This window comes from Dendropsophus ebraccatus, chromosome 13, assembly GCF_027789765.1.
Source record: "Dendropsophus ebraccatus isolate aDenEbr1 chromosome 13, aDenEbr1.pat, whole genome shotgun sequence".
NCBI classification, from domain to species: Eukaryota; Metazoa; Chordata; class Amphibia; order Anura; family Hylidae; genus Dendropsophus; species Dendropsophus ebraccatus.
In genome coordinates, this window is record NC_091466.1 from 68,531,238 (window position 1) to 68,558,722 (window position 27,485).

General features: G+C 42.2%; 2 protein-coding genes and 1 pseudogene across 7 annotated transcripts in view; 2 read left to right on the forward strand and 1 right to left on the reverse strand.

Annotated features, from left to right (window-relative positions):
- Window positions 1–358, reverse strand: part of LOC138770946 (alpha-1-antiproteinase-like) — an 86,961-nt gene extending 86,603 nt beyond the window's left edge. For 2 of the 5 annotated variants that reach the window (XM_069950290.1, XM_069950286.1), the window contains exon 1: window positions 13–357. In XM_069950290.1, coding sequence (XP_069806391.1) covers window positions 13–23 — 11 coding nt within the window. In that variant the 5' untranslated portion in view covers window positions 24–357. Of the gene's footprint in view, window positions 1–12 lie in introns of all 5 variants that reach the window. The other 3 variants (XM_069950283.1, XM_069950285.1, XM_069950292.1) reach the window with 3 other exon arrangements.
- On the forward strand, window positions 185–23,541 carry ERO1A (endoplasmic reticulum oxidoreductase 1 alpha). Of its 2 annotated transcripts, XM_069950294.1 has the most exons (16): window positions 185–472; window positions 3,373–3,492; window positions 4,465–4,548; window positions 5,440–5,478; window positions 10,110–10,192; window positions 10,781–10,854; window positions 12,364–12,484; window positions 15,845–15,891; window positions 17,001–17,012; window positions 17,662–17,688; window positions 18,449–18,541; window positions 20,115–20,361; window positions 20,957–21,026; window positions 22,007–22,093; window positions 22,463–22,596; window positions 23,319–23,541. In XM_069950294.1, the coding sequence occupies exons 1-16, from the start codon at window positions 344–346 to the stop codon at window positions 23,374–23,376; spliced, it is 1,425 nt and encodes a 474-aa protein (XP_069806395.1). In that variant the 5' UTR covers window positions 185–343; the 3' UTR covers window positions 23,377–23,541. The 2 variants fall into 2 exon arrangements, with proteins under 2 accessions (XP_069806395.1, XP_069806396.1); XM_069950295.1 differs by lacking the exon at window positions 17,001–17,012 and having other exon boundaries at window positions 186–472.
- Window positions 14,040–14,158, forward strand: LOC138771603 (U2 spliceosomal RNA; annotated as a pseudogene).
- Window positions 23,542–27,485: the final 3,944 nt, after the last annotated feature.

Below are 27,485 nucleotides of genomic sequence, written 5' to 3' on the forward strand. Positions count from 1 at the left end.
TAGCTAACAAACCTGTTTCCCATAGCAACCAATCACAGTTCACCTGCCATTTCTTCACCTGTCCTGTAACAATGAAAGCTTATCTCTGATTGGCTGATATGGAGAACTCCACCAGCCGCATAAGTCATGTATTTCCCGGCAGCCATCGTTGTGTGGAGAGCGGAGAGCGGTAGATATGAACCATGATGCAATGTCTCCCTCCTCCCGAGGAAGCGGGGGGCGTGGCGTCCAGTGTTTACAGACACGTACCGCTCGCTGCACACACTTACGTCACGTGTGATGTCACGAAGGCCACGCCCCCTGCTGAGGGCCTCTTCCGGGTTGTGCTGTAGGACTGTGAGTGATGCTGCTGCAGGGAGACAGTGTGGACATGAGAGCCGTCATCCTGCTGCTGGCCGTGCTGTGCTGCCTGCTGCCATGGGGAGACCCGCAGCACACCCCGGGCTCTGCTGCCCACAGCTGCTTTTGCCAGGTGAGCCAGCACAGGGCACACACATAGCTGCCTCTCTGCCCTGCTATTATTAGCATCACATGACTGCTGTGACGTCACATGGCTTCATGATGTCATTTTCATACATTTTCTAATTTTTCTATGGGCATCCTTATGCATTTGTCATTTTTACTTCATTAAAGGTGTGGCGGAAAGGTAAAGTATGGCGGATGATGGATATGTGCCCTAGTGATGCCTGTGCCAGTGTTCTTCGTGGTTTGGTTTCTAGAACTTTATTAGTTATTAATGTTTTTTACTTAAGAAGTTTGACGGCAAGAGATGACGGACGTTGTGGCTGTAGCGGTTGTCACCTCTTGTGCCTGCTTAGGTGTCAGTGCTTTGTTGTGATTGTTGGTTTTCTGTATAGGAGAATTGGAAAAATAATGGATGACACCTATGGGAGTTGTGGTGAGAGCCATGAGCAACATAGAAAGCATATCGGTACTAGATGTGCGATTTAAAGGGGTGTTCTTATCATAATATTTATACACGCCAATATTATATATGCGATTTAAAGGGGTATTCTCACCATAATATTTATACACGCCAATATTATATACGCGATTTAAAGGGTTATTCTCATCATAATATTTATACACTCCAATATTATATGTGTGATTTAAAGGGGTGTTCTTACCATAATATTTATACACGCCTATGTTATATATACGATTTTAAAGGGGTATTCTTATCATAATATTTATACACGCCAATATTATATGTGCGATTTAAAGGGGTATTCTCATCATAATATTTATACACGCCAATATTATATACGCGATTTAAAGGGTTATTCTCATCATAATATTTATACACTCCAATATTATATGTGTGATTTAAAGGGGTGTTCTTACCATAATATTTATACACGCCTATGTTATATATACGATTTTAAAGGGGTATTCTTATCATAATATTTATACACGCCAATATTATATGTGCGATTTAAAGGGGTATTCTTACCATAATATTTATACACACCAATATTATATGTACGATTTAAAAGGGTATTCTCATCATAATAATTATACACGCCAATATTATATGTACGATTTAAAGGGGTATTCTCATCATAATATTTATACACGCCAATATTATATGTACGATTTAAAGGGGTATTCTCATCATAATATTTATACACGCCAATATTATATGTACGATTTAAAGGGGTATTCTTACCATAATATTTATACACGCCAATATTGTATATGCGATTTAAAGGGGTGTTCTTACCATAATACTAATGGATATCTGTATTATATGTGTGATTTAAAGGGGTATTGTCACCATAATATTTATGCCCATCAGTATTATATGTGCGATTTAAAGGGGTATTCTTATCATAATATTTATACATGACAATATTATATGTGCGATTTAAAGGGGTGTTCTTACCATAATATTTATACACGCCAATATTATATGTACGATTTAAAGGGGTATTCTCATCATAATAATTATACACGCCAATATTATATGTACGATTTAAAGGGGTATTCTCATCATAATATTTATACACGCCAATATTATATGTACGATTTAAAGGGGTATTCTCATCATAATATTTATACACGCCAATATTATATGTACGATTTAAAGGGGTATTCTTACCATAATATTTATACACGCCAATATTGTATATGCGATTTAAAGGGGTGTTCTTACCATAATACTAATGGATATCTGTATTATATGTGTGATTTAAAGGGGTATTGTCACCATAATATTTATGCCCATCAGTATTATATGTGCGATTTAAAGGGGTATTCTTACTGTAATAAATGACCCCTATGGATTTGTGGTGAGCATTGAGAAAGTAGATCAATATTAGATGTGTGATTTAAAGGTGTGTCCTTACCATAATATTTATGCAGGTCAATATATGTGCAATTTAAAGGTGTAGTCCTACTATAATATTTATGAACATAAATATTATATGTGTAATTTAAAAGTGTTTTTACCATAAAACTTACGCATGTCAATGCTATGCCAATTTAAATTACACATATAGTATTGACGTGCGGTAATATTATCTCAAGAATAACCCTTTAAATCGTATGTATAATATTGGCATGCATAAATTTTAGAGTAGGACTACCCCTTTAAATCACACTTCTAGTATTTACATGCATTAATATTGTGGTAAGGATTCCCCTTTAGATTACACATATTCTCACTAGTATATTTATGCACGTCAATATTTATATATGTGATTTAAGGGTATGTTCACACATACCGGATCCGCAGCAGATTTCATCTAAATAACTGAACACAGCATCAAATCTGCTACGGATCCTGTACGTGTGAACGCACCCTAAACGCACTCCTGTAGTAACCTATACGGCATAGCTATGGGTTACAGAGCTTGGTCATAGGAGGGCATATGCCATGGAGGTGCCTCCAATTACCAATCTCCTCCATGTACAGCCCACACTGCTAACAAATGCATCTAGATCAATGATTCCCAACCTGTGACCCTATGACAACTCTCATCATATCCTGACAGACCTTCAGACGCATTACAGCAGTGTTCTCCAAAATTTAGGTTTCTAGCTATTAGAAAACTACAAATCCCATCATGCCTGGAGAGAACCCCCATATACAGTGGCTCATTGTTCTCAAACCTGTAGCTTGCCAGTTATACCACCACTACAACTCCCATCATGCCCTAATAGACCGCTATATACAGTGTTCCCAAACCTGTGGCTTGCATGTTATAGAAGACTACAACTCCTGTGTCCCTCTGCAGCCCATACATAGATAGCGATGCCCTTATACCATTTGCTGTAATAGTGCTGCCTCCTAATAGGAATGATCTAGTAATCGCTTGCACAGCTGTGACGTTGTACATATTGTGTAACACCTATACTTCCTCTTTATAGGTGGCCGGCTACCTGGATGATTGTACGTGTGATGTGGAGACTATAGACGAGTTCAATAACAATAAGTTATTTCCCAAACTGCAAAAACTACTGGAGACCGACTACTTCCGATATTACAAGGTAATTCGTCTGTGACGCAATAGTTCTCGCCTATATGGGATGGACTAGGGGTAGGGAACCTTTGGCCCTCCAGGTGTTGCAAAACTACAATTCCCATCCTTCCTGCACAACCAAAGATGTGGCATTGTAGTTTTGCAACTACTGATGAACCATAGTTTCCCACCGTGCCCTTTGAACAGGTTGTCTATGAAAACAAGGTATTCCCTATCCTTACAGGGTTACAGGGGATCTGAATGCTGGTGATCTCTTCTGAGAACAGATCTATGGTGGGATCACACGCTCAGTTAGTTATTTTCCCTATACAGAGAATAGGCCATAACCTGTTTTCATAGGACAACCCCTTTAAGATTTTTTGAGTCCATTACTCATTGTTCCACTGGTGTTTATTGCCACATTGTTGTATTGCACTATATAGTATAGATTACTGACTGCCAGGGATGTAAATAGACTAAAGGACTAGAGCTTGGATCTTGTGTGATGTCCATTGCCATATTTTATGTGTATATTAAATCTTTTAAAGGAACAGCGGATGCTGTTCTCCTTAGGCGTCCTGATTACTCAGTCCCCTGGTTCCGCCTCTAAGTTGTGATTGACAGCTCTGACTATCCTGATTGGACGCAAGGACTGTCAGTCATAGCTCAGAGGGGCACACATGGCAGTCACAAGGATAGAGCTCAGTAAATGAATCTGTAGCGCCCATGTTCGGCCATTGGACCACCATTTATACAACTAGTTATATCTCATGCTGTAAATCCGGGATTGGGGAACCTCCGGCCCTCCAGCTTTTGCAAAACTACAATTCCCATCATGCCTGGACAGCCTTCGGCTGTCCAGGCATGATGGGAATTGTAGTTTTGCAACAGCTGGGGGGCAGAAGGTTCCCCATCCCTGCTTTAAATAGATAGGGGATAACTTTTACCTTTAGAACAACCCCTTTAAGTGCGATTGAAACACCATGTTTTCTATTTGTAGGTAAACCTTAAGAAGCCATGTCCATTCTGGAAGGATAACAGCCATTGTGGAATAAGAGACTGTGCTGTGCAGCCTTGTCCCACGGTAAGCACCGCTGCCTGCCCATAATCCCCTGTGCGCCGTCCTGCACTGTAACATCACGTGGCCATATTTGTAGAACTACAAGTCCAGACTTTTCTGGTTCCACAACAGCTGGAAACCTGCAGGAGTTATAGATCTGATCTAATTCCCTATTTGTACCGTTCACTCCTGGGATACAGAAACCTTTATTTACCAGCTGCTCCTGAGCTGAAATCTCCCATGGGGAATTGTAGTTTAGCAACAGCTAGAGAGAAGGGGACTACCTGCCGGTAATAGCAGCGTCTGGATGCGTGCAAAACACCTAAAGATAGATACAGGGTTATGTACATGTATCATGGGTCTAGAGACATGATGCCAATGCATAGAGATGTATGAGAACTATAAGGAGCCATGTGATAGGAAGGGGTGTTAGAATTTATCAGGCTCAGGATAGTATCTTACTGCTAGGGATGTATACAGGTTATAACGTGTACCATGGGGTAAGTGAACGGAGCTTATTGCAGAGCAGTGCTACTGCAGACAGCCATTAAAATGCATGTTGGGTGCCTGTCGGTGGCACCACTGCTATGGGGGGAGCTCAGGAGGAGGAGGGGAAGAACGTGTGGCCTCACTAGGAAAGTTCTGATGATGTCATTGTCTATATATGGACAGTTACACCATCGGATCTTCCCTCTGGGAGCGAGTAAGGATACACTGTATTCCACAATGAGGCCTACTGGAGGCCAAACGTAATGATAACAAGACCTTGTATAGTCTCCATTGACCCCAGGGGTGGGATTCAGGAACTGTGCATCATGGTATCACCTTGAAGATAGTTGATCTGTTCATCACATTTTATTCACTATGAGAGCTGTGTATATTATTGTTCATTAATCTACCTTGTTATGCTTGTAGGATGCGGTTCCACCTGGCATAAAGTCTCCGGGATTTAAGGTTAGTAAAATTCTTTTAATCCAGCATCTGATGATCCAGAAAGTCAGATAGACTGGCACAGAGATGCAATATAATGTGGCATTTTCCAAGGCCTGTAGTGAGATAGAATTACCCCCACTGGGAAACCATCTTCCCCTCCCACCCTGACTAAAAAATATGAAGCAAAGAACAAAGTTCCTCCAACCTGTGGCCTTCGGCTGTCAGGGCTTGATAGGAGTTGTAGTTTTGCAGCAGCCGGAGAGTCACTGGTTGGAGAAACGCTAATCTAGATCAGGGATAAGAAAATTGTGGCCCTCCAGCTGTTGCAAAACTACAATTCCCATCATGCCTGGCTTTGGCTGTCCAGGCATGATGGGAATTGTAGTTTTGCAGTAGGTTCCCCATCCCTGATATAAAATATTCAGCAAATCTGGATACATTTTTCAATTATTGCCAGGCTTGACAGATGACGTTATAACTTATTTCATGCAAGGTTTAGATTTTAGGGGTAGCGGTTTATCATAAACCTGTAAGATAAAGAATCTTTATTTTGCACACCATCAGATACACGAGCCAGCTGCTGTGTCAGCCATATTCGGTTTCCTCTAGATACAGTGATTGTATCAGCAACATCCTGAAACTTGGGACCACTCCTTGCCAGATGCTCCATAGGTCCGGTCTGTGCCCTGCCCCATTTTAGCCTATGGGGTATCAGATGCAAAAAAAATCCAGCTCGGTGCTTCTGATGTTCTGCGATGGCTCTAAATATCTAAAGAGAAGATGGAGACCGCACTTCCAAAAAAGAGTTCACACTTTATTCACACCAGATGCATCTAAATATCTAGTCGTATACATATTCATTCATGTATAAATGTTAGTACAAAGGAAAGACATGAAAAGCAAAAGTCTGTGGTTTGCAGTTCACATCACATTTGTGACAGTATCCATAGGGTTAAATAGCGTTATCCAGGATTAGCGAAAATCTACTTTCATCCAAAAACGGCGCCACCCCTGTCCACAGGTTGTGCATGGTATTGCAACTGGGTTCCATTCACTTCAGTGAAATTAAGCTGCAATACCACAGCTAAACTGAGGACAAGAGTGGTGCTGTTTCTGGAAGAAAATCGCAGAGAAGTGGTTTATTAGTTTTTATGTTTTACCCTTGGCCTTACCAGGGCATGATGGGAATTGTAGGTTGGTTAGCTATGACTTTATGAATGTATAGCGCCCGCCGTGTAAACAGCGTGTTTGACACCCCCCGGTGCTCATTGTGAGAGCCACGTATATATGTCGTCTTCTCGCTTGCTTTTAGCAGGACATTAAGGGGAGAGCAGACCCATCTGTGAAGCTGCTGATCAATATCCGTTACTAATGGCGTCTTTCGTAACCATATGAGGGTTTAGGTTTCCTGTATGTGTAAGAAGAATAATCTCTCAGTAAAACTTCCTTCCTTTGATTATCTTCAGCAGCAGAAGCCTGCCCATTGCTCACTTTAAGAGACACATCTACTGAGCTGAGATTTTGACAGTGGAGGTCATTTTGGTTTTTATGTTTGTTTTTTTTTATTTTTTTTTATAGCTACATGAATGTGACTGATAGAGTAAATAAACCCTGAGACGATATGCGATATGTAGAAAAGAGTCATGTGTCTGTGGTGTTACATGAGGCCTACACTGCCACATAAAGCCTGATGTAGAAAATCTAGTGCAGAAGGGAAGAGAGCAGTTGCCGATAGCAACCAGTCAGAATGCTGCTTTCATTTTCTAACCTACAGTGGTGCAATGCAAGCTTGAATCTGATTGTCTGCTAGTGTTATGTCTATGTATTGAGAGTGGAGATGCAATTCAATAGAATAAGGACCCTGTCTATTGAAGTCCTTGTGTCACAGTTGTTAGTATATCCATTCGTCCCAGCAATTCAGTATCTATTTGTGAGACATTTTAAAAGGGGTTATTCAACATGGCCAATTTCTTAAACAGCGCCACACCTGTCTTCAAGTCGTGTCTGGTACTACAACTCTACACTCACTTTGGTGGAACTGAGCTGCAATACCACACACATACTGAAGACAAGAGTGGTGCTGTTTCCTTTAGGATCTGTACAGCCAGTGATGTAAGTGAATGAATGGAAAGAAAAGGACAAAGACCTGTATGATGGCATTATCTCTCATGCACAGTGAAGGATATTGCGCCATATGTCCAGATGAAGGGAAAGTCTGTTCTGAAGAGGAACAGGATACAAGGTCCTCCTGGCAGCGCTCAGTAACCTGATATAATGAGAGATGAATTATAAATGATGTTTTGTTTGGTTGATGACACCTGGTATAACATAGTCACGTGTACGTGTGAGTGTGTGTGTATATATATATATATATATATATATATATATATATATATATATATAATACACACACACTCATAGCTCCCACATGGCTGATTTTATTAGCTAGACAGCAAGAGTGGTAAAGGTGGCAAACTGGGAGACCATAGTAGGTATGTAGTTCTGAATTTCCAGGAATGAGGGATCAGGAATATGGCGACTGTTATGTGTTAGGGAAATATTTGGGGGAAGGATACCCCCCCACAGAAAATCCTTGCCCCGGGCTGTTTGCCTTTTATATTTGCTCACGTGTGTAATTTGCAGTTTACATTACAAATAATTACAGAGAAACCACAAAGGGGAAATAAAGGTGGTGATTATAGCGTGCGGCTGGCCAGGTGCCCCAGGTAATGTGTACACTGGATAGTTACTGTGGCGATATCCCTAAATCTAGTACAAAGCAGGAGCTATTAGTGATTGTATTGGGATTGTATATTATGATTTTTTTTTTCTTGCATTTATCCTACTATAAAGCTGTACTCTAATTCTGCAGAGATATAATCTTCCAGTGTTCCCTGCACTGTGAATCCACCAGCAGAATAGTGAGTGCTGCTCTGGAGTATAAAACAGGATGTAAATCAAGATCAGTACAGGATAGGTAATGTATGTACACAGTGACCCCACCAGCAGAATAGTGAGTGCAGCTCTGGGGTATAATACAGGATGTAACTCAGGATCAGTACAGGATAAGTAATGTAATGCATGTATACAGTGACCTCATTAGCAGAATAGTGAGTGCAGCTCTGGGGTATAATACAGATTGTAACTCAGGATCAGTACAGGATAAATAATTTAACCAGTGATTTTTATAGAAATTTTAGAAGGCTTGCTGTATTTGTGGTGGATGTTGTATTTGGCGCTTCACCCACACAGATTTGATCTCTTGTATGGTTCTAGTCTCTTCTCTGTTATCTTTGGTATCTCTGACCTTTCTTTGGGTGTTGATATTACTGGTTAGTCTTGTCTCTCTTTATTTTCACATTGCCTTGTATAGTTATCAGCAGATCATTTATAACTGGTGACATTTACATCACTGCCTTCTATCATTGCACTTTACTGAATTGCCTTTACTGAATTTCATCCTCTTTGTGCAGAGGGGTGCATATTTGAGTCCCTCAACAGTATATAGTCTGTAATGGGCAGAACATATTCACTAGTAAATATACCCAAAACTGAGAGAATGCATCTCATCAGGTGTGGACATAGCCTTGTATAACTCCTCCGAGTCACGCTGTCTTCTCTGATATCTATGAGTGCAGAATGTCCGGTATATTCCTAGGAGATGCAGCTGCTCTCCCTACCTAGGCTGAAGCTGCATCTCATAGGATTACACTAAAACTCTGCTAGATCGTTTAGCAGACAGACGTTCTGTGTCATCGATATATCACTTGCTTTTATCTTTCCTGGACACCAAGCAGACATCTTCTAACTGTTGAGGAATTCATACTGAAAGTGTATTATAATATGATGACATGCTGACTATACATGTGTGATCAGTGGTGATCTGCTATCTGCAAAAAGGCATGAGATTTTGTTCAGCTTAATCGGGTTGTATTCACACAGTGCAGTAGCAACACTTTTTGCATGTGGACTGGATACCTAGGGCTGTACCACAACCTCCACAGACACATATATAGCTGTACAGACAGGTCTGATCCCCCTCACATCTTACTTGGAGAGGCTTTATCACACGTACAAGGTCATAGAAGGTAAAGTCTCCTCTGCCTCATGTTTCTTCTGTTCTAGAAGGTTTGTAGAGCAGGCGGGGTAGGGGCCAGGGAGATTTTGGAAAGGCATGAAGGAAAGTCTTATCCATGTTTGCCGAATCAAAGTAAATTGTAAATGGATCATTGTATTTATCGCTGGTGATTTAATACCATTTACATTTCATTCACCTCTATGGGAGAAGACGTCAGGAATCCTAAGAACATTTCTGGTGCTGCCAATGGTGATTTTACCTGTACTGATACACTGTAGCAAACTATCAGGACTAGATAGATGTATGCTCTGAGGATTGTTTAGAACATGCAATTGTGACAAATCTTCAGCTGCTAGATATGAACCAGGTCTGGTGCTGCCCCATTTCACCCTATGGGGCAATGGATGGGAAGTTGGATTCAGCTTGTGCCGTCTACTCCGTTCCTATTGAAGATGGTGTTGGATGGCCAGACATGTTATCCCAGCCCAAGTATATTGACTAACGGAGCTGTAATACAATGATATACAGTATATGTGCTGCAATGTAATAGTATGGTTTCCTATGTGTTTTACAGTACACAGAAGCGGCCAACGTGGGCAATGGAGAACTGGAGTGTGAGAAGGAGAAGAGGCTGGGGGCAGTGGATGAATCTTTAAGGTAAGGTGATGTGTCGAGTTATATTCTCTTTGCATCAATGCTAGGATGCCACCATATATAATATAGATATTACTGCATCGGTTCTACAGTTCCCATCATATTTCAGGGCATGATTGGAGTTGTAACTTTGCTACAAGTTGGGAACACAGACCGTGTCAGCTCCAGGACATCTAATATGATAGGGCTATTATATAGGTTTGGGACTCTGTTAAAGGGGTTATCCATGATAACTCTTGTCCTCTGAGTGTGGGTTTTGCAGCTCAGTTCCATTGGAGTGATTGAAGATGAACTGTAATACTACACACAAGCAAGGGGCAGGGATGGGGCAGTTTTTCGACTAATTGCTTTATTTTAACCCTGAATAACCCCTTTAAGGTGCGCACATAGTTTCTGAGTTGTACAGCTGTTTCTTCCCATGCTCTTTTAGAGATAGGGTCCTCCGGATGCGATGGCTTTTTTAGTGTGCATAGGCTCTGTTACAGCTTAGTTATCCTAAAGCCCTGCCAACCCTTATGGTTCATGGTATATGATAAGTAGCTATAATCTACATGTGAAACGTTTATTAATGGCTCCTGTTTTCTCTCACAGTGAAGCGGCCCAGGAAGCTTTCTCCCAATGGAATCAACATGACGATTCAACAGATGACTTCTGTGAACACGACGGTATGTAAAAAGGCATAAGAATAGATCTGTTAGTTTTTCTACTATAGGAGGAAAAGTTGAGACCGTAGTGAGAACTCCAATATGGATGGAGCTCCCGCCGACACTTTTCGTCGTATTGGCAAAAACTGTGTATATGGGGGGGGGGTGTTATTTATATTAGGGCTGGGCGGTATACCGTGAAAATACACTCTGCCAGGACGGTATCTGCGGTATTTTCACTATCTTCCCGTCTGAGCCCTGAGCTGCACAGGTTTGAGGATGTCTCGTGTGCTGTGTGTGCAGGGACGCCCAGACAGCACATAAGAGACTAACCCCCACCCGGCATGTCAGAGCGGTCCAGTCGTCTCAGCACCCACCGATCCGGCACAGCGGAGCCCCCACCCGCCTGTCTCAGCACAACCTCCCGGCGTGTCAGAGCGCCCCGCGTCACCGGCTCGGCACAGCGACCCTGCCCGTCTCAGCCTGTTCCAGCGGCGCGCACCTGCCTCTCTCAGCAGCCCATCACAGCGGAGCAGCCACCCGCCTGTCCCAGTGCCCAGCCTGCCCGTCCCAGCGGCCCCACAACCTGCCTGGCGTGTCAGAGCAGCACAGCAGTCACTGCCGTCTCGAATGTAAGGGCAGTCACTAAAACAGTCAGCAAACCATGTGAAAACAGCGACGTTTCTGACCACAACCGTGGTCTTTTCTCAAGCCAAATGTCTTTTGGCTTGAGAAAAGACCACGGTTGTGGTCAGAAACATTGCTGTTTTTGACATGGATTGTGAATAAATCTACACTTTTTTTTTTCATTCAATTGGAGTGGTGCTACTTTTTGGATCTATAGACAGATAGATTAGGAGATTGATAGATAGGAGGGAGAGATAGATGGAGATATAGATAGGAGATGGAGATAGATAGATGATAGATAGATATCTTCACAGTGTGTCAGCACAGTGCCATCTACAGCCCCCCTATAATGTGCCACTCATAGTGACCCTATAACAGTGCCTTTGTACTGTCACCTATACATAACATACTATATACCCATCATATATACTGTATGTCCCTGTACTGTCACCTGTATATAGTATATACCCATCATATATACTCTGGGTCTCTATAGTACATAGCTATATACCTGTGTATACACATACTGTAGTGTGTACATAGCTGTATGCTGTATACCTATATATACACATATTGTAGTGGGTACATAGCTTGGGATGCTGCTCATTGAGTTTCTGTACTTTTTTTTTTTTTTAACTTTATTGAAACAAAATATCCCCAGTTTGGCATGACCAAGTGAGTGTGGCTTGTGAAAAGGGGCGTGGCTTACAAAGGGCGTGTCCTAGTTATCGTCCAATTATCGTTACCGCAGCTACATATGTGATAAACCGCGATATTGACTTAGGCCAATATTGCCTAGCCCTAATAAATATATATTGCAAATCATTTGCAGATAAAGTTGCAGGATGGAGCACAATAATATAAAGTGACTGTGAGCTGAATGACATCTTCTCTCTATTTTAGATGAGGAGTCACCAGATGCAGAATACGTGGACTTGCTCATAAATCCTGAACGGTACACTGGTTACAAGGGACCAGATGCCTGGAAGGTCTGGAACAGTATCTACGAGGAAAACTGCTTCAAGTAAGAGACTGTATTATACACTGCTTCTGGTTCAGCTCTCGCCTCCTCTTACATATTGGTGCTAGAGTTAGCAGCAGGGAGGTAAGGAAGCTGTATATGGCAGGTCAGAGAGTGAAGAGAGAGCAGAAAGCATATAAGTTATCAGAGATAACAGATCATACAGGCTGTATATGGGGAGGATGGGCAAGGTGTGAATTACACAGGCTGTGTATTAGTGTAGAGTGCTAGAAGCGAACCCATAAGGCAAACTCTGCAGTATCACACCTCAGCATCAATGTCTGTCAGCAGACAGAGCAGAGATCCTTCATGAGTAGTGATGAACGAACTTCCTGAATGTTCGGGTGCATCTGAACCCGATCGTTTCGCATTTGACTCCTGTGGCTGGAGAAGTTAGATGCAGCTATAGGAAGTCTTTGAAAACATGAAATACAGCCATATGCAATAGGCTGTTTTTGTGTTTTCTTTGCAGCCATGGGAGTCAAATGCCGGGCAATTGGGTTCACTACTCATGAGCTATGGAATAGGGAATCAGTCCAGGCTAGTGAATGCAGTAGCCTCCTGAGCACACATACATCACATATCCATATGAGAAAAGTCTAAATCCAGGAGCAGGTTGCAAACTGCACAATGATCAAAAATAAAGTTTACAACCTGACACAAGTGCAAGATCACAGCATTTTTACTCAAGAAATCTATGAACATATGTAAAAAATAATATTTCCTTATCTTTCTTGTTGCCGTGTCCATAGCCTTTAAATGTAAGCATGTCTAGGTTTGTTTAGTGTGCGCTCTGCTTGGCACATTTCCCTTTATTTGCCTATTTAGACAAACATTAATCTCTGCCTGTAGCTTCGAATGGCTTCCCTCCAAGTCAAATATCCAAGTTAAGAACACCGCAGTTACCATGAGGGACAACCATGACCTCATGTCTTTGCTGTTGATGTACTCGTAGCATGGAATTCTCATGATTGCATGTCCATATAATTCCCGATGTATTTATATAGAAGTCTATTCCTGTGTGTTGCAGAAAAGAAAAAGTATGTGACCCCCCACCTCTGCACCTTTTTAGAAAACAGTGGGACCCTTGATAAATTCTTTGTTGTACCGCAGCCACATATAGTTAGTTGTGCTCTCAGTCTCACAATGATGAGCGGAACTTCCCCTTTAAATATTTTGGTTCCTCCACAGAAAGAGTTGAACAACTTAGTAAATACTTTCCTTATCTTTGGTCCATTGACTTTTCCTTCTGCTATTAACACCCACACCGAAAGTAAAAATAGTTCTGGCCCCTCAGTATTTGGTCTATCTCCATGAAGCTAAAGATAACCTCATTGTCAGGAGCGGACTGTGTGTATGGGAGCTGGCTGACTGTTTTCTAGTGTCAGGTATAGAATTTAGGGGATGTGTTTTAATATGCTGGATACTTTTCTTCTTCTGGAACTTTCTTGTAGTCCATAAGAACTTAAAAGTAGACAGCAAGCTTTTTGACAAGGCCTAGCTGGCCTATATAAATTTGGTCAGACCCCCATCTATCGGCTTCAGGACAGGGGGTTTAATATCTGATACGTATATATTAAATGGATTTTTAGAACAGGGAGATTAAAAAAGAGCTTGCCCTGTCCTCTCCAGGCATTGACCCGGTATTGCAGTGCTTCCAGGTTCAGTGTGCACAAAAAAAAACAAAAAAAAAAACCCCTCCAGAATAATGTTTATTTCTGTGCATCTGCAGAACATCTCACAGTATTACTGGGTTATGGTAAAACTAATGCAGAAACTTTAAAACTGCAGAAGTTTCCAGCATCGCCTCACAGCAGACTTCCTAAGCCGGTCAGGGCACATTTACATAATGCCGGCCAATTGCCGCCCACTGATTGGCCCGGAGGAGGCTGCGGCAGCCAATAAGACGAGACCATTTGGCAGCTGTTACTTCTATGTTGATGGTGTCATGGGAAGTCTATCCCTGAAAGGTCAGGCTCTGCAGCATCTGGCAGGAACGCAGAGAGTTCAGTGAGCCTTATGTAACTGCTCGTAGTGCATGGTAAAAATAGCTGCACAGAGATATAGCCACCATTCTGATCAGGATTATGGGGAAGGGCTCGAGATTAAACAGCGGTTTTGGTATTTTATCTGCCTAGTACTTAATGACCACAATGTTATTGTACCCAGAGCTGCGACAAGGATATATCCATTCACATCATGCCCAATGGATTCCCTATCTGCATCATATCAATAGCTACTATGAATAGCAACTATGATGTTGCAGTGTGGTTTTACAGTGTGAGTTTACAGCAACTTTTAACCTTGCAAAACTGTGGTTCCACTGCAATATGCAAATTCATTGTTGACCTAAGAGGGTCACTTTATGACCATTGCACAAGATCCACCTAGGCTTAAAATGACACAATATTTAGTTTTTTAGCAAAAACAGCAGTCACATCTATCTATCTATCTAATCTTTCTCTATCTATCAGTGTCATTAATACTTGTGCAACCTCCTCTGTTGATAATGTTAAGCAATCGTGTGGCTTACAATTGTCCTGATAAAAGTATTTGAGTTGAATTTCTCAAGGTTTAGATTGGCCACATGGTCGCCGTTTTTTATATTGCATCACTTTACTATACGTTACACAAGTAACAGTCGCCATCTGCCAGATTGTGGAAGGAGAGGGAGGATGTTAGCCTGGTTACATCCACTTCCTTTCCTTACTTCATCCATCCCCCCCCATCCATGTCCCTGTATTGATCCAGAGTATGTAACCCTCCCCCACATAAGGTTTTCATTGTATCTCTCCAAGGTGCTATTCGTGCGCCTTCAAGCCCTTAAACAGCCACCATGTAAACACCTCTTTTATTGAGTTATATATATGTATTCCCATGGCATATTAGCTCCTGCAGTGTCTATTAGACTAATGTCTAATACGCGTCAGATAATAAATATATTGCAGATTTAAAGGGGTGATGATGTAGCCCATGCTGGACTCCTCATTTAGAAGTACAATCTAGGCTGTATACCAGCAACATGTGTGAGCATAGCCATAGACAGGAATAAATCTCCCTCCTAGTTTATTGCAGGACTATGTTATGGGTCCATAAATAATTATGCAAATCTGCCGCCATAGTGTAGGTCAGGGATAGGGAACCTTGGCTCTCCAGCTGTTGAAAAACTACAGCTCCCACCATGCATAGACAGCTAAAGCTTTGGCTGTCCAGGCATGATGGGAGTTGTAGTTTTGCAACAGCTGGAGAGCCAAGGTTCCCTACCTGTGGTGTTGGTGGGTATTGGGGTGGAAGATTCACATGTTAGGATGTATAAAATTAATTAATACTTTATTCGGTGATCTGATATTTTTATTTTTATAGGCCTAAAGCAGTAAAGCGGCCATTGAATCCTTTGGCAACTGGACGAGGTAAATATAACATCGGCTTCACTAGGCCTCAGGCCTGAACGCTGTCCTTAGCAACCAGTTTAGTTGCTGCCACTAGCAACCAATCTCATTCAAACTTACATTGAAATGGAAAGCAGAGTTGTGATTGGTTACTATGAGCATCACTAAATCGAATGGTTGTTTATACCTGAGGCTTTTCGTGTTTTATATTATAACTAGGCATTGTGGGGTAGAGGAATCCAAAGTGAAAGTAAATTGGGACCACTGCCCATAGAAACCAATCACAGTGCAGCTCACATTGTACCTGAACGTTTTTAAAAAATGAAAGTCTGATTGGTTGCTATGGGCAACAAAGACTTTCTTCACTTCTTCATGGTTGTGCCATCTGAGATATGTATAGTTCGTCATAGTACGATGACAGTATATATGAGCATGGACCCCACGGACATCTAGGGAGTATGTACCGGTGACCTCTTGTACGTATATATAAATATATATACATTTTGATTTGGACTGAAAGCGTGGTGTGCTGCACTTAAAAAAACCATGAAGATGTTTGGAAAATGACCCAAATGTAGTCACTAACTGACCGGGCCATTGAAGTCAATGAGACCCATACCCCTCTCTGCAGTTTTGATAAATGGGGCCCTATATGTGTGTTTGTGCAACAAATAGGCGGCTTTCCTACCACGTTTACATGAGATTAGCCATACAGTGATGGACCATGATCCTCTAAATCTATAGTCTGTTTGACTGAAGGACTGGTGATGGTCAACATGGCTGTAGTCACTGCTCCTGTAAAATATACTCACCCGGAGTCCTGAAGGGCCTGTTTATGGGAATGAAGCAGCACATAGCTATGGGGAAGATGGGTGACGCTGCCTGAGCAGCCACTGAGGGGATGTGGGCCGCACGTGCCACTTTGGTCATCTTATAACATATTAGTGTGGTAATTTGTGTTCTCTGGAAGGATGCCCGACATGCCGCCTGAGGCAAGGTGCTCACACGTGACGGCCATTGTTTTATGAGATGTGTGTTATGCGGTAAACAGTAGAGTAATAGCCGGTGTCATGTATCCCCTATTGTATGGCTTTAGTTTAATCCACTTATTTCTTTTCTTTTGCTTTTAGGTGAAAATGACGGTAAGGAACATAATACTGTATAACATACTTCATACCTGTTTCTCAGAAGCATGTGTTACAACAGGGGTAGGGAACCTTAGCTCTCCACCTGTTGTAAAAATACAACTCCCATCATGTTTGGACAGCCAAAGCTAAAGCTTTCTCTTCTCACTGTAAGACCTGTGCCCTTAGCTATATGGGGCAAAATACCCCTTTCAGCTTTTGCGATACTGAGCCTCCTCTGATGTTTATTCTAAGGTATATTGGCAATAGAATAGACTTGGAGAAGCTGCCTGCATTGGTAGCACTGCAGCTATGGCACAGTGTGACAGTAAGCAGCAATCATGGTCAATCATTTATCTCCATGACTGATATTATCAATAATAAAAGTAACTATACCGCCATACCATGATTACTACTATTACCGACATATAATGACTGGTACTGAATAATAGCCACTATATAGGCACCAATATTACCAATGATTCCAATATATACAGGACAAATAATATCCACTACCACTACCATCATCATACATACTTGATGACTTTTTTTCTGTGGAATACATTACTGTGTAACAAAGTGACAGTAGGTGACTTTGGTAAGGGAAGTTGTAAGACTATAATTTTTGTGGTATATCCATATAACCATTTCTTCTGGTGTTTTGCAGAGACCATGTTCTACAGCTGGTTGAAAGGTAGGTCCTCTAAAGTTCTTATACTGCAAATGGAATCCTATTCATTTAAAGGAGTACTCCAAAAATCCACATTAATGGTGCAACCTTAATTTTTTTTTTTCTTTCAAATGAACTAGTAACAGAAAGTTATACAGATTTGTAAATTACTATAAATCATCCAGTACTTATAAGCCACTGTATGTCCTGCAGGAAGTGGTGTAAGAATGAGCATTTGTTGGATTTGGTGCTACAACTCAGCAATAGTATACAATAAGTGCCCACAGATACAAGCTGTAAGTACCAGGGCCTGCTGACTGATCGAGGCAGTGTAGGACCCCCACTAATAATACATGTTTATCCTGAGGGTTGGACATATTCCATTTATCAGACAACCCCTCTAACCTAAGCAGTGTCTGTAGGGGATGGAATCAAGTCATGATATGAAGAATTCAGTGCAACAATATCCCATATGTAAAGAGGCTGCCTGGTCTCTTTCAGTAAGCAGATCCCTAGGAGTGATCTGTTCTCTTCAGGAGAATTACTTATTCCCTATTAAAACCAATGATATCCATTGACTACTTTCAGCGACCATGATCCTCCATAGTGAGCACTACTCTGTACAGCCCTTAGTTTTGTGGCTCACGTCCTATTGGGAGAGAAATCCTTCTTTCACCTTAAATAACAACAACCCATTTAAACTGTAATAATGTGATGTCAGAATCCTTTTTTTGCCTGAAATTTATTTATTTATTTTTTTAAATAATTTTTGTCTCCTTTTCAGGCCTTTGTGTTGAGAAGAGAGCTTTCTATAGACTTATATCAGGACTTCACGCCAGCATCAATATTCATCTCAGCGCAAGATATCTGCTGCAAGGTAAAGAGAGGGTGCATTAGCCGCAGGCCTAGAACATGAAAGCCGCTATATAAGCTTCTTGTATCAGGCACATATCACTGGGAAGTTCCTTTTAAGAATCCTGTATTTGCCTCTGAGTTAATGGCATTGTACACTCACCGGCCACTTTATTAGGTACACCTGTCCAACTGCACGTTACCACTTAATTTCTAATCAGCCAATCACATGGAGGCAACTCAGTGCATTTAGGCATGTAGACATGGTCAAGACAATCTCCTGCAGTTCAAACCGAGCATCAGTATGGGGAAGAAAGGTGATTTGAGTGCCTTTGAACGTGGCATGGTTGTTGGTGCCAGAAGGGGTGGTCTGAGTATTTCAGAAACTGCTGATCTACTGGGATTTTGACGCACAACCATCTCTAGGGTTTACAGAGAATGGTCCGAAAAAGAAAAATATCCAGTGAGCGGCAGTTCTGTGGGCGGAAATGCCTTGTTGATGCCAGAGGTCAGAGGAGAATGGGCAGACTGGTTCCAGCTGATAGAAAGGCAACAGTGACTCAAATAGCCAACCGTTACAACCCAAGGTAGGCAGAAGAGCATCTCTGAACGCACAGTACGTCGAACTTTGAGGCAGATGGGCTACAGCAGAAGAAGACCACACCGGGTGCCACTCCTTTCAGCTAAGAACAGGAAACTGAGGCTACAATTTTCACAAGCTCATCGAAATTGGACAGTAGAAAATTGGAAAAACGTTGCCTGGTCTGATGAGTCTCGATTTCTGCTGCGACATTCGGATGGTAGGGTCAGAATTTGGCGTCAACAACATGAAAGCATGGATCCATCCTGCCTTGTATCAACGGTTCAGGCTGGTGGTGGTGGTGTCATGGTGTGGGGAATATTTTCTTGGCACTCTTTGGGCCCCTTGGTACCAATTGAGCATCGTTGCAACGCCACAGCCTACCTGAGTATTGTTGCTGACCATGTCCATCCCTTTATGACCACAATGTACCCAACATCTGATGGCTACTTTCAGCAGGATAATGCGCCATGTCATAAAGCTAGAATCATCTCAGACTGGTTTCTTGTACATGACAATGAGTTCACTGTACTCCAATGGCCTCCACAGTCACCAGATCTCAATCCAATAGAGCATCTTTGGGATGTGGTGGAACGGGAGATTCGCATCATGGATGTGCAGCCGACAAATCTGCGGCAACTGTGTGATGCCATCATGTCAATATGGACCAAAATCTCTGAGGAAGCTTCCAGCACCTTGTTGTATCTATGCCACCAAGAATTGAGGCAGTTCTGAAGGCAAAAGGGGGTCCAACCTGTTACTAGCATGGTGTACCTAATAAAGTGGCCGGTGAGTGTATATGTATCCTTGGTGATGATATAGAAATGGGCTTCTGCTTATATACACTGGAGAGCCCACAGAGCAGCAGTGTAAAGCATGGGGGCAGGACAGAGCAGCTGCACTAGGTGGATTCTCCAATACACAGCGATGTCTTCTGATGTTATTTTGGGTTATTCTGCACCATGGTAAGCTGTGATACAATCTATATCTCCCGTCTTTGTTTCATGTTCCTGCACAGACACGTGGATGAATAAAATCTGGGGCCACAATGTGACAGAATTCCAGCTCCGCTTTGATGCCACACACACCCAGAATGAAGGTCCCAGGAGACTGAAGAACTTGTACTTTATTTATCTGATTGAGCTCCGAGCAATTTCTAAGGTGCTGCCCTTCTTCGAGAGGCAATCGTATCTGCTGTATACTGGAAACGACACAAAAGACCTGAAAACCAAGGAACTACTGCTCGCCATTCTCCGGGATGCCAAGTAAGAGCCATGTTACTAGTACAATCACTGTCCTGGCTCCTTCCTACATTGTCGCCTGCCTACCCTCCTTCTTTACTACTCGAGCACTAACCTTCCCTGCTTCTTTACTATTCGAGCACTCACCTACCCTGCTTCTTTACTTCTCGAGCACTCGCCTACCCTGCTTCTTTACTTCTCGAGCACTCGCCTACCCTGCTTCTTTACTTCTCGAGCACTCGCCTACCCTGCTTTTTTACTACTCGAGCACTCGCCTACCCTGCTTCTTTACTTCTCGAGCACTTGCCTACCCTGCTTCTTTACAACTCAAGCACTCGTCTACTCTGCTTTTTTACTACTCCAGCACTTACCTACCATGCCATTTCCTTTGCTGATGTTTTGTTCTGCCTCAGGATTCTGTAGGCCGCACTTATTACACTGCTCTGTCTATTGCAGGCTTCCTTAGGACCCCACAAGGTATTTTATACAATAACTGTAGTGAGGTCCAGGACACACCAGAGTGGCTGTCTGTAGTACATTAGTAGAAGAGCCTATGTATATATATATATATATATTCAATGTATCCTGTAGTAATATTTATGCCTTTTTTCACTTACAGAGATTTCCCTCTACACTTTGATGAGAACTCACTGTTTGCCGGGGATAAGAAACAAGCCGACAGATTAAAGGTAACATTCAGATTGTCAGCCATTCGTCTGAGGACATGCTGTGGCTATTGCACTTACATTCTAATATCATGTAAAACATTACACCCATAGCCAGGATCTTTGCATATAACAGCAATGTAAGCAATAAGTATCAAGATCTGAATGAGGAAAGAAACCCAGTGGCGTGGTGATTGTTGAGGATTTGTAGAAATGGCGTCACTAGTCACCACCATTAAAGGGGTTATCCATGCTACAAAAACATGGCCACTTTCTACCAGAGAAAGCACCACTCTTGTCTCCAGGTCCATTTACTTTAATGGAACGGAATTGCAAAACTCCACCCAAACTGGCGAGAAGAGTGGTGCTGTCTCTGGAGGAAAGTGACCATGTTTTTGTAGTGCTGGATATCCCCTTTAATCATGCAGGACATTGGGGGTTGGGGAGGAAGGAGGCATGCATGCTGCAGCTCAGCCCAGCCTCTATGACTCAGGAGCTTGGAAGGAAAACATTATTTTATAACTTTGAAAAGAAGTTTGTTTGTTATATCCCTATAAGCTAGCTCTTCCCATACTTTTCTATTGTGGCCTCACCCTACAGACAAGATGATGCCTGGGCCTCACCGTCTATGGTGGAAGTCCATGCAAAAGTAAAAACTATTGTTCAGTACCCTTTATTAGTCTCCTAATCTCTATAAAACATGGAATAAACACAAAATGAGTTAATAATGTTCCAGAGATTGTTGCAGTCAGGGAAAGGACTGTGCAGCTTATAGTCACTTTTGTGAAAGTTGCCTCCCTAGCAGCTAGGGGGCGTCTCACAATTTGAGAGGCACTGCTATACGCTATCTGCCCATGTCTGCAGCCCTGAGCATAATATAGAGCTGACAGATTCCCTTTAAATATACAGCATGGTAACCTTGATGGAAGACCTGTGGCTCCAAAATGTAATTTAACATTGTGTTATCTGTAGACAACAAACACAGTAAGGCTTTCTCTTTACAGGAGGAATTCCGACAACACTTCCGAAACATCTCTAAGATAATGGACTGTGTTGGCTGCTTTAAATGTCGGCTATGGGGGAAGCTGCAGGTAGGTGATCTGACCGAAGGGCTAGTGACACCAGAGCTTTGTAATGCCTGAGTCTGAGGCTGAAAAAAAAATACGACAGTGGCACTTTAAAGTATCTGCCAGGATGTTTCATAGTGACAGTACATAGACTGAACCGGTGACATCTGCACCCCCTGTGTGACTGTCCTAATGGGCACCAAGGTGTCCATTGCTTCCCTCTATTAGTTATGAGTTATGTGTTATTATGCATCAATGAACAGATGGGACTTTTGGTGGTGGTGGTGATGGTGGGGGGTATCAGCATTGCAGCAATGTTACAGGTGGGCATAGAATTCTTATTAGATTTTTTTTTTTTTTTTTAACAAATGATTCACCCTTTCCATCCCACAGACCCAGGGGTTGGGTACAGCTCTGAAAATACTTTTCTCAGAAAAACAAATTCAGAACATGTCAGAGACTGGACCGTCGTACGGATTCCACTTGAAGCGACAGGAAATCGTGGCTCTTCTTAATGCTTTTGGAAGGTCAGTGCGGATAAGGGAAGAACACGTGTAATAAAACATATCAATGTTCAAGATTAAAAATGAGAGAACCTCGAGCATGCAGCATTTGAAAACCAGAGGCTGTAGATGTTGGATGCAGCCCTAGGCTATGTTCACACAACGTAAGTTCCGTGGGAATCATGGCCGTTGTTACAATGGACATAATTCCCACGGAACTCACGTAGTGCTGCCTTCTGAGGGAATCCTGGTTGGAGTGTATACACACACACGCTTCATAGTGGGCTGTGGGGAGTTCTGATGTGGGCGCGCACGGATGTGCCCGCATCAGAACTTTGTGGCGCTAAAGATAATCCGGCTGGTACTGCAGTACTGCCCGGGATGATCTTTTCAGAAATCGGCCCGGGTGATCGCTAGATCGTCCAGAGCAGCAGCAGCAGATCATTGCTGTATGAGTCGTTTGTAATTCAACATGTTTGAAAGACAAACGACGCAATGATCAGCCGACATGAACGATATCTGCTGATCGTTGCCTTCTATTCCACGGGACAATTATCGGCCGATAATCGTTCCTTGGAATAGGGCCTTTACGGGCCCTGGCTTTCAGGTTCTAAGTGTAAACAGGAATTTTCCATTCGCTGACTGCAAGCACATGAGAGGAATTAAAAGCAGGAAATATCTTAAAAGGTTGGCAGGTGACAAACTCTTCTCTGCTCCATCTGACAACTCCTTTTCCTCTTCTGCAGAATTTCCACAAGTGTAAAGGAACTAGAGAACTTTAAGAGCCTTCTACAGAACGTTTGATGAGAAGCGGATGTGGGAGGACAGAACTTTGCACTATCGAGGCCCCTACGTGTTTGACAATAACTCTTGGTCAAAGTCTGAGAATGTCCCATTCTCACTGTGAAAACTGGTCCTTGCAGGACCTTCCTGTGTATATTGTAAAATAAATATGCTTCAGATTTTCTATATAGTGTGACTTCTAGCTGCACTTCTACTGAACCACCTGATGAAGCGCTATTCACCTTTATAAAGCTAGGATAGGTTTTTCTATCCTAAAAACGTTATGCCCCGTATATACCATTTTGCCCGTTTCTGTCCGGTGTCCATTATCCAGTCCTAAACTTTTGTCCGTGCCTGATAAATTCTATATAGTTTCCAACCCTAAAAATTCTGCAGCTTGGGTCTAGATTAGGGCGTATTTCACAATCCCCTATGACCGCAGCGCTGCTCTTCTCTATAGCAAATGAGGTGATTTGCTAGTCACTTGATCACATCCCATGATGCGTTTTTAGCTTTACGTTACCCAAAATGCATTGTAATCTGTAAATCTGTTCTCCCTGTGGAGGTTTAGGGGAGAGATTGAAGGTGTTGTATATACTACTGGTACTCAGGGACCACTAACAGTTCAGATTCTTATTATACACCAGTTTCTGTGCTGTTAAAAAAAGAAAAAAAACAAACAAAAAACACTTATCTGCATGAATTTTTCAATGTCTTGTTTACCAAGTACATAGAATTGGAATAAAGACTTAGTGTGTGCTAAGGCTGCCCTCTAATGGTTCCACTGTGGAACTGCATCCCTGAATGCTTTTATTTACACGCAGTTCCACAGATTTACCATTAGATGGCGAGCTTGTGCAGGGGCACTAAAGAACAAATATTGCTTAATTTTATTGTCTGCATGTATTTGTCTATGTCTTCCTTTTTAACCCCCCCCTTTTTTTTTTCTTGTCTATTCCAATGTCATGATTCAGGGCTTTTTAGGAAGATCGCTGAACGCATTATGTGTATATTGTGCCATTTATTGCTGTTAGACTATGACATATGACTTGAATTTTCTTGCAGTTAATGCATAATGCCTCTTAAGAAGGAAATTGGAGGAACAGGAAAGCTTTAAGGTCTAAGTTTGCCACTTGATATTATGATTTACATAGGACTGCAGGTAAATGCGTTGCATTTTCTAAGCTTAGATATGGCCATGCATGTAGAATGCTGCCTTAAAGGGGGTTGTCTTAAGATTGACACATGTCCGCTATTCAGAGGGTTAGTGTTTTAGCACTGGGGTCCTCTGCTGTCCTTAAATAAGGGTCCTGTGGCCCCACTTGAATGGAGAAGACTGATTGAGATGGCTAAATCTAGCACTTTGCTGTCTTCAGTCTTACAGCTCCATACAGATTAGGACATGGGATTCATGAGCATTCGGGGTCACATCATTCAGACATTTAGCCAGATGTCCCAGCATGCCTTGTGGGTCTCCAGCTGTAGAAAAACTACAGCTCCCAGCATGGCCTGAGAGCCAAAGACTGTCAGGGCATGCTGGGGGCTGTAGTTTTGCAATAGCTGGAGACTAACAGGTTTCCAAACTGACCAATCCTGTAAATTGGTGCTAAATGTCTGTCTGGGATGAACTTTAAGGATATATTGAACTCTGCTACATCTGTACATATCACCATGATGCTTAGATCTATGAGTTATTGTCTATACGGTGCACATGAAGCTATTGTACAGAGATCAGATGTGACCACCATGCTTGTACATGATGCTTTGGTCAGTGGATTGTAAAACTTCCTTACTGTATAATGCCGGGTCTTGTAGAATAAGTCACAAGCTCTTACTGATGTGCAGTAGTGCAAGTGCAGATCATGCATGTGTGAATATATCCTTACACTGTGCATTTTAACCTTAATGGGTAGTTACTATGGGATTGAGTGAGCAGTTTTATTATTATTTTAAGATTATAAAGGAACATGCCATGAAAAACTTGTATTCGAGATAAGAAAATGCACAGCTACTTTCTTGCAAAAACAGCCCCACCCCCTTGCTAGCTCTCACACAAAGTCAGCTTTACACGGAGTGTCCCTTTAACAGCTGCAGCCTTATAGTTCAAACCAATAATGTTTCCATACAGCTAAGGTTTTGCAAGTTGTTGCTATGGTCTAGAATTCCCAGGGAACAGGACAATAAGAGCCAATGATCTTTAAGGGGGAGTCCATTCTAACTAAACAGCCATATTATTGTGTGGGCACCATGACTGTTCCCCAGCTTAATGTGATACAGAGCATCCGCCATACCAGGTACTGCGACCACCTCACCTCGCTCTGGCTCTAGAGTGCAAGCTCCTGTGCACAGAATAGTCCGCACCATTTTGTAACTTGTATGTGATGTTTGTGTATTTATTAACCCCTACCCCTCCAACTGTACTTCAAAATAAATTTCATGTTGATAACCTGAAGTCTTGTATCTGGTTACTTTGCATTGTGTGTTATCTTGCCTGGAGGTGACAACCATAGCTCTGACCTGAGAATAGGAACAATGTGAAGTCCTTTCAGTTGGGTGAGCCTACTATATCATCCAGGACACTTGTTACATATGGTGCAGCCTTGGTGCCATTGTATAAGCAGCATATGCACAGCCATAGGATGCAGGAGCTGTCACATGCACCACTAGATGGCGGTACTATTCTACAAGTTTACAGTACAGGCTCCATCGAGCATTAAGACGTGGTTCACACTGGTGTCATGGACCCTATTATAATTACATCCTACAACATCTGACACCTAATCTATGTAGGAAATTCGGCATATTCCCCCCCTCCCTCTTTGTGGTATACATTGGTATTGAAGTATTGTATTGCCCCCCAAAAGTTATACAAATCACCAATATACACTTATTACGGGAACTGTTCAGAGCAGGAGAAGTTTTCAATGGGCATTCCCCATAGAAAACCTCTCCTACCTTCAATAAAAGATTTGATAAGAAAACCTTTCCTACTTTGGACAGTTCCTGTCTCGACCAGAGATGTCAGCAGAGAGCAGTGTGTTATGCTGCGTTTACACGTAACGATTATCGTGCGAATTTGCGCGATAACGGTCGAATTGGAACGATAATCGTACGTGTAAACGCAGCGAACGATCAAACGACGCACGATAAATCGTACATCGTGATCTTTCATCAGGTCAGCAAATCGTCGTTTATCGTACGCAAAAAATTCGCAAATCGTTCCTTGTGAACAGTCGTTCGCCGATTTAACTAATGTGTGAGGATTAAACGATCGCAAAACGTTAGCAGTGCGAATTTTCGTACGATATATCGTACCGTCTAAACGCTGATCGTTAAAAAAAAAAAAACGTAAATCCGACATCGCTAATCGTACGATCGGGCCAATAATCGTTACGTGTAAACGCAGCATCAGAATGGAAATAAAACATTTCCTGCTCTACATACAGCAGCTGATAAGTGTAGGAAGACTTGAGATTTGTAATTCTATTTAAAAATCTATATAAAACTTTGACACCAGTTGAGTTCAAAAGAAAAAGATTTTTGCTGGACAACCCCTTTAGAATCTTGGGGTTCCTCTTCCCGTGCACTGCTATCATGCTACATTTCCCAGCATCCGCAAAACAAACAGACTGCGGTTACATGATCTTTGTCTCCTTAAAGAGGTTGGGGGCAGGAGACAATGGATTGCAGGGAGGCTGGTTTTCTTCACTTCCCTTTAATAATGCAGTACCTGATCTTTACAAGCACTATGGGAAGATTTATCCAACATGGTGTAAAGTGAAACTGGCTCAGATGCCCCTAGCAACCAATCAGATTCCACCTTTTATTTCTCACAGACTCTTTGGAAAATGAAAGGTGGAATCTGATTGGTTGCTAGGGGCATCTGAGCCAATTTCACTTTACACCATGTTTGATAAATCTCCCCCAACATCTATACACACCTCCTAAAATACTCTGTGCTGCTGGAGACTGTTTGTTTCTTCCACTGTGGGTCATATGTGTGTGTGCAGGCGCCCAACATACAGGGACTATTGGGAGGTGTAGCATCTTCCCAGTACATTATCACCCCCATCCTCTTGCATCATAGGCCATACTGAAGCAAATACACACACACGACTGTTTTAGTGCAG

What these genes read in the sequence shown, in the direction of transcription:
- ERO1A (XM_069950294.1), top strand. Translation starts at nt 344, where the DNA reads ATGCTGCTGCAGGGAGACAGTGTGGACATGAGAGCCGTCATCCTGCTG. An exon ending in TACGAGGAAAACTGCTTCAA is followed by an intron (nt 12,485 to 15,844) that starts GTAAGAGACTGT and finishes TTATTTTTATAG; the next exon opens with GCCTAAAGCAGTAAAGCGGC. An exon ending in GCCATTCTCCGGGATGCCAA is followed by an intron (nt 20,362 to 20,956) that starts GTAAGAGCCATG and finishes TTTCACTTACAG; the next exon opens with AGATTTCCCTCTACACTTTG.